We start from the raw sequence: 8186 nt of genomic DNA, 5'->3' as shown, positions 1-8186 counted from the left end.
TATTACAAACAGGAAAATAAATATTAAGCTGTAATTATCTACTTTTTTTAACAGAGACGTGTCACGCCAATCTTTTTTTTTTTAATTTTATTTGTTTCACGAGTAAAGAAAACACGAACAGGCTCATGACCATGACGTCACCGACGTTCGATAGCATAAACATTGGTATCTTCGTTTCTGGTCGTGTTATTTCTTGAGCTTATCAAACCCATCATATTACTGTACAGCTTTTGGACACCGTTAGTGAATTGGGGGATCATCTGGCCAGATATAGGTACGTTGTGATTAAAATTCACCCGAGCAAGAGCCGAGCTGGCAGCTCAAAATAATCGATAATGACAACAACACCAAGGATTCAGGAAGTCATCGAGTGATATTCGATCACAGCTGATTTGTCATTTTTAAATTTTTTTTAATTATTACGAAAATAATTTATCCAGTCAAATACATGAAAGCAAAATATCGTTTATTGTTAATTATTTGTTGCACTAAAACAGAAAACTTAAGTACAGACTGCTGACAGTGAGTCACACCCTTCGCTACCCAACCCTGGCAATGTTACTTTGACTTACGTTGTACGAAGACTAATTATTTATACCCCATTTCTTTGCCAGTATTTCAGATTAACAAATATCTAAAAATATAAGATGCCGTTGGAGTGGTTATTCGGGAGTAGGAAGACTCCGGAACAGATCCTGAAGCAAAACCAGAGGGCACTGAATCGAGCAATGAGAGATCTTGACAGGGAGAGGGGAAAGATGGAACAGCAAGAAAAGAAAATTATCGCTGATATTAAAAAGATGGCGAAACAGGGAGAGATGGTGAGAATTTGTTGTTTTAGTCGGTTTGTGTTTTTTACTATTTCACACATTTTTTGAGCCACAAACTTATACATCGTCATGTAATACAGTTAGTGATGTCAGAGCAGCTAAAGCTCATCATTCTCTCTTTATTCGTCCCTAATAACCTCTGTGCGGTGTCTGTGTGTCCGTCCGGACCTATATCTTCGACATGCCTGGACCAATTATAATATCATACATATGCACATCAATTTGTTTCACGATCTGATTCAAGATGGCTGATTCAAGATGTACTGAAATCAAGCATTTCTGGCATTCTGGAACCGGATCTCGGCTGTTTACAGATGGATTTTGTTGGGACATTGGACATTATGGGACCTTGATGTACGTCATTTATTTTTTCAGATCGGTTTCAAAATGGCCGACTGGTGGCCATTTTGTTTTAATGAATGAGGTTCTAGATCCATATTTCTGACATACATTTACTTTGACCAATTATGTTCAATTTTTATATATTCATTATACATTATGTTATAGATACATTGTATGCAGATGTATTCAAAATGGCCGACTGGTGGCCATTTTGTTTTAATTATTGCTGTTTCAAAGCAATACCTCTCAATATGGACAAGTACTTGTTTGATGATCAGATACAAAATGACTGAATGTCAACCATTTCAATATTAAAAATTCATCATAATCAAGCATCAGCTTCTGGATCTCAGACATGTTTATGTTTCAACTACCATAAACAAAAATGTATATCTTAAATTTGATAATTAACGAGGACTGTGCCATGCATGCAAGTCCAAAACAGTAACACATGTTTTAAATTTTGTGCACCCATCTGATTATCCTGGTTGAGACAGTTAGGCCGGGAAAGAAAATTCTAATTTCTGCCCACTAGCCAACAGAACTAAAGCGCTCAGGACATTTTTTTAGGTAAAAATACAATATTTGTAAGTGTCATCGTGATAAGTTGAGTGCAATTCACAGTGCCTCTTATTTCATTGTTTGATTTGTATTCGGCAGTTGCATCCACCATATCTTCTAGAAAAATAAAATGCCTTCTTGAATGATTTTGAAATTTCAAGGCAGAAACAGTTTTTTTTTTTACCTGGACTTACCTAAATTAATATAATATGGGGGTTATTACATTGTATGAGGATACCACAGTAAGTCCACTCATCTATCACTTGTCCAAATCAAGACCCAACAATGCTAATTATCAATCCATACCATTTTGAAGTGATTTTAATCACAGTCCATTTTCAAAAGGCAGGGCCTATACACAAAGACAGTTGAGCATTTGAGTATCAGCAATGTTGTTGCAATGCTGTACTGTCTGAGTGCATACTTTATACTATCCTCATATAATAACCTTCTTATTATAATTATTCCCAATCCAACCACTTTGTTGTATGAAACCCAAAACTGAACAAAATGGTAAAAATTAGTTCAACTTTCTCCATGCACAAGTCAACAATTTAATGTTTATTCCATAGGACGCTGTTAAAATAATGGCGAAAGATTTGGTGAGGACGAGAAGATATGTTAAAAAGTTTATCATGATGAGAGCCAATATACAGGCAGTGTCTCTCAAAGTACAGACATTAAGGTCGAATAATGAAATGGCGAAGGCTATGAAAGGCGTTACTAAAGCCATGCAGACCATGAATAAACAAGTAAGTACTGTAATTCATATTGACTTGTACAGGGAACCGTTCTGTAAAAATATCCAATTCTGTCAGTTTGTGTGGTGTTTTAGTACCGTATACTGTAGAATACTGTAAAGGGGATAATTATTCACTGGGTTTTAATTTCGCTTTTTTCGCTGACTGGAAAATGTGCTAAATTAAAACCCAGTGAATATGTAAAATTTAGCATAGAACATATTATCTAAATGATAAAACTGTGAATTTAAAACCCACTAAATATGCCTGAAATGCTAAATCAGTGAAGTTTAAACCCAGTGAAAATTTTACATTTATTTTACAATACTTTATTTTCGCTTCAAATAAATTTTCGCTATTTTCGCTGAAGGAATGATTCAGTGAAAATAAAATCCAGCGAATATAACTTTTTCTTAATTTTACATTCAACTCATCAAAAATCAGTGAAAGTACAAAACACTCAAATAGCCTTATGTTGTGTTTATGGAGTTGCTGTTTATCTGGCTGGACGTCATCAACTTTTCATAAATATCTTTTTATATTGCTTTCATATTTTGTTACAATATTATCATTTTGTTATTTTTAGTGAATGTTTAAGGATATATTTTTTTAGTAAAAATGCTATTTTTGTTGTCTTTTTGAAAATTGCCTAATTGTTTTGATTCTTGATATTTATGTATCTATAAAATATGTGGCGATAATAACTTTGATTCTCTAATTTTAGTGAGTATTTTTCAAGAAAAAATATATTATCGACTGCTTCTTGAAAACTACTTGCCAATAATGTGTACTGTTGAAATCTGTAATAAACAGTTATATGACAATGGCGATGGGTCGCTTGTTTGAATTTCTTTGAAAATTGAATTTTTTGTTTTTGTTTACCTGACATTGGATATGTGGTGAACACGAGTCACTCATCAAATCTGATAGGAATCACAATTGTACAAAATCAGCACACTTTTACTTCATCACGTCTTTTACATCTGTGTTTAATATTTATTTGGGAAAGTCAATACAACCTAAGATTGGCAGTGATATTTCACACTGTCTTTGTATTTTGCAGCTCAAACTTCCACAGATACAAAAAATAATGATGGAATTTGAAAAACAGTCGGAGATAATGGACATGAAAGAGGAGATGATGAACGATGCAATAGATGACGCAATGGGTGATGAGGATGATGAAGAAGAAAGGTAAGTGGTTACCATAGTAACAGTCAACTCTCCAATTATTAATGAGTGTACAGTGTATTAACTCAAAGCTGCTCAAAATGGTATTAATAATTATACTAATAATTGTTATATTTAAATTATATCTATTTGTTGTTATGGTATTTATTATGAGTCATCATGCAGATGAACGGCAAGGAAGATTTTTTTCACGTTGATGTAGCATTGCAAGAAAAAAAGTGTTGCAGCGGCATGTGCCGACTTGGTCCCGACCATTCACACACACGTTTCGGTCCCGAATCTCAGCGTGTGCCGAGATCTCTAACGTAAATGTCTTTTGTTGTATAATCCTGAAATTATACAGTGATAGATTCATTTGTTTCCTCTTAAATCTAAGCTTTTATAAGATTGGGCTATGATTAACATGAATATTTAACACAGATGGATTTAATTGAAGGTTTATTAAATATGATGCTTTCTCTTCTTGCTCCTTTGAAAATATATTAACAGAATATATTTTTATTTTTTCTCACAGTGATGCAATTGTTTCACAAGTTTTAGATGAACTTGGCTTACAACTTACAGATGACCTCGCAGGTGAGTCCCACTATGTTCACTTGATCTTCTAGATCTTGTTCACATGTCTTAACAAATGGAGGACAAGATTGCTTTGTGAATATTTCTCATCCATAGGTTAAACTTTATCGATGGGCAGAACCTGCATTCTGTTCATACATTGCAGTGCATTGCAATGCAATGGTCCTATACAGCCTATTCATCTACTATGTGGTCGTTGTTATATTCTGTAAATCTTGTTTTCATCTCAAGGTTAACATGTGTACTTTGGGTTGATACCAGCTTTCTTTACTCCAAGCACATGTTTTTTAACAACAGCGCAATAAAATTAACTCTGAGTCTAACCCCCTATTTTTCTACACATGCGGACACCCTAAAAATATCATTTTTCCCGGTTTTGTTAGAAAAACATGCTGCATTTTGAAAAGAAATTGACCCACTTTTTTGTGTTCTTATTCATGCATTTGTAGGATTACCTGGCACTGGAGGAAAGATATCACAAGCCGAGGGGGCTGCAAAAGAACCCCAGGCTGCTGGTGTTTGTGATGCTGATGCCGATTTACAAGCCAGATTGGAAAACCTTCGGCGTGACTAGACTACGTCTTTCTTAGATAAAGTCCCAGGCTACATCTACACCTCATGTAAAATACAGTATTTGTTTACAAGAAATTTGAATGTGGGCTGCACAGCGACTGTCCCATTTCAACCTTTTCACCACCAGACTTTCTCGTTCAAATTTTTCTGCACTTTTTTCTTCTATTCTTCAATATTTCTGGAAATGAACCCTAATTTTGGAGCCAAAGTTTTTATTTGAAAAATATGGCTATTTTTGACCCAATCTTCTGAAGAAAAGAGTATAAACGAGACTATTAACTAAAAAGTTAATGCAGGATTTCATTCTGTTTATGGCAAGAGGGGTTCTTATTTCATGAATAGGACATTACCCTGGGCTATGTAAATAAATATATCTGTATTGTTTTTATTCAAAGCATCTTTGTTGATTTGTAAGTAGCATAGGTGCTTATTACTGCATCATTCGCAGAGAGCAAACATACAATCAATATACTGTAAACCAATTTAATTTTCTAAAAACTATTTTCGCAAGTTGGGGGAAAGCGCAAAATTTTTTTGCAGTTAGAATGTTTTTTTGTAACTAGTGTTCTTTAGTCAGGGAATAGTGACAATTGTTCCAATCCCAAGATTTAGTTTGTTAGTGATCATGATGTCATGAAAATTTCAGGCATTGAATATTTAACGCTTAGACACATCCATATAAGATCAAAGTTCTTACTCATTACGAGCTGGACATAATTTCTACTGGGTTGGGGTTGGATTGAGTCCAAAAATAAAATTTGTAGAGAAAATCATTTTCTTCAAAAATAAATATTCATGTGCATGAAGACAGAAGCAAAGGTTGATGTGGTCACTTACTGTCTGAATGCATTTGATGTGATATTCTCTTATTATCAGTATTTTTTAATCGTTTGATGTATGTTTCCTAGCACTGAGTAAGCTGTATTTTCTCTCTATGAGCTTGCCTCTGAAACTTAACTGACATCTTGAAAATGGTATATGCAATGTTCTGAGTTTGAATTTCTATGTCCTTATGAGGTAGAATGTCAATACCTAGTCCAATACCGCAAAAATACAGTACACTGTAGCTGATGGTGATTTTTTAATAGATGTATGAATAACAATTAGGATAATACTCGGTAAAAGATAAAATATTCTACTTGAAAATTCAAACCTAAAAACTCTCAGCAGTGGTACAGTGCTAGTTCTTGTTTGTCTGAATTATGATTGTTTATCTTGTAATTACCCTTCTCTTCCTTGCCCATATTACCCCTCAATCATTCCTCAATACTTTTTTTTTATATGAATGTATTTATATTACAAAAAGGAAATTATCATTTTTAACATCTTCATTTTTTTCCACCTTCATAATTGAATAAAATAGTGGAAAGAATTTGGTGAAAATGTATATTTTGTATAATCACTTGAACAACAGTAAGAGTATTACTGTATTGGTAGTCATGGTAATTTGCTAGTTGATCACATTAACCCCTTAAATACTGTAGGATGTTTAGAGTCTACAGAACATAGACATTTTTACAAAGCATCATGTCAGAGGCATACTAGCTACATCGTCTTGTGGATTACGAGGATTTACAAAATTATCCAGCAACTTTTCCATTTTTAGTTGGAGGTAAAGTAAATTTGTTATTTTGTATGATTTTTAGATGTATTACATAAAGAATAAATTGTCATCTAAAATGATAGTTTCTAACTTAGAAGATAATTTAAATGATTTGATTGAGCACCCCAAGAGCTTGATCCATCAACAACTGTGTACTTTACATCCATTTGAATACATTACCCTGGGTCCATTACCCTGGGTCCATTACACCTAATTGAATACATTACCCAGGGTACATTACATCCATTTGAATACATTACTCTGGGTACATTAAACCTAATTGTATACATTACCCTGGGTCCATTACACATATTTGTATACACTACCCTGGGTCCATTACACCTAATTGTATACATTACCCTGGGTCCATTACACCTATTTGTATACATTACCCTGGGTCCATTACACCCATTTTTTGTTTACAATACCCTGGGTACATTACACCTATTTGAATACATTACCCAGGGTCCATTACACCCATTTGAATACATTACTCTGGGTACATTAAACCTAATTGTATACATTACCCTGGGTCCATTACACATATTTGTATACACTACCCTGGGTCCATTACACCTAATTGTATACATTACCCTGGGTCCATTACACCTATTTGTATACATTACCCTGGGTCCATTACACCCATTTTTTGTTTACAATACCCTGGGTACATTACACCTATTTGTATACATTACCAAGTGTCAATTACACCTATTTGTATACATTACCCAGGGTTCATTACACCCATTTGTATAAATTACCCTAGGTTCATTACACCTATTTGTATACATTACCCTGGGTCCATTACACCTATTTGTATACATTACCCTGGGTCCATTACACATATTTGTATACATTACCCTGGGTTCATTACACCTATTTGTATACATTACCCTGGGTACATTACATCCATTTGAATACATTTCCCAGGGACCATTACATCTATTTGTATACATTACCCAGGGACCATTACACCCATTTGTATACATTACCCAGGGTACATTACATCCATTTGAATACATTACACAGGGACCATTACACCCGTTTGTATAATTTACCCAGGGACCATTACACCTATTTGTATACATTACCCTGGGTCCATTACACCCATTTGTATACATTATCCCGGGTCCATTATACCTATTTGTATACATTACCCAGGGGCCATTACACCTATTTGTATACATTACCGTGGGGCCATTACACATATTTGTATACATTACCCTGGGTCCATTACACCCATTTGTATACATTATCCCGGGTCCATTATACCTATTTGTATACATTACCCAGGGGCCATTACACCTATTTGTATACATTACCGTGGGGCCATTACACATATTTGTATACATTACCCTGGGTTCATTACACCTATTTGTATACATTACCCAGGGACCATTACATCTATTTGTATACATTACCCAGGGACCATTACACCCATTTGTATACATTACCCTTGGTACATTACATCCATTTGAATACATTACCCAGGGACCATTACATCTATTTGTATACATTACCCAGGGACCATTACACCCATTTGTATACATTACCCAGGGGCCATTACACCTATTTGTATACATTACCCTGGGTCCATTACACCTATTTGTATACATTACCCTGGGTCCATTACACCCATTTGTATACATTATCCCGGGTCCATTACACCTATTTGTATACATTACCCAGGGGCCATTACACCTATTTGTATACATTACCCTGGGTACATTACATCCATTTGAATACATTACCCAGGGACCATTACACCCA

At 34.6% G+C, this 8186-nt stretch overlaps 1 protein-coding gene across 1 annotated transcript; it reads left to right on the top strand.

Annotated features, from left to right (window-relative positions):
• Positions 1-125: 125 nt before the first annotated feature.
• Positions 126-4966, top strand: LOC100378068 (charged multivesicular body protein 2a-like). The gene is made up of 6 exons (XM_002734468.4): positions 126-274; positions 615-821; positions 2306-2485; positions 3537-3667; positions 4179-4240; positions 4690-4966. Exons 2-6 carry the CDS (start codon positions 648-650, stop codon positions 4812-4814), a joined length of 672 nt encoding a protein of 223 aa, XP_002734514.1. The 5' UTR covers positions 126-274; positions 615-647; the 3' UTR covers positions 4815-4966.
• The last annotated feature ends 3220 nt before the right edge of the window (positions 4967-8186 follow it).

This window comes from Saccoglossus kowalevskii, chromosome 12, assembly GCF_978046115.1.
Source record: "Saccoglossus kowalevskii chromosome 12, keSacKowa6.1, whole genome shotgun sequence".
In the NCBI taxonomy this organism is placed as follows: Eukaryota; Metazoa; Hemichordata; class Enteropneusta; family Harrimaniidae; genus Saccoglossus; species Saccoglossus kowalevskii.
Note: the sequence above shows the minus strand (reverse complement) of the source record. Positions and strands in the feature narration are given on the sequence as shown.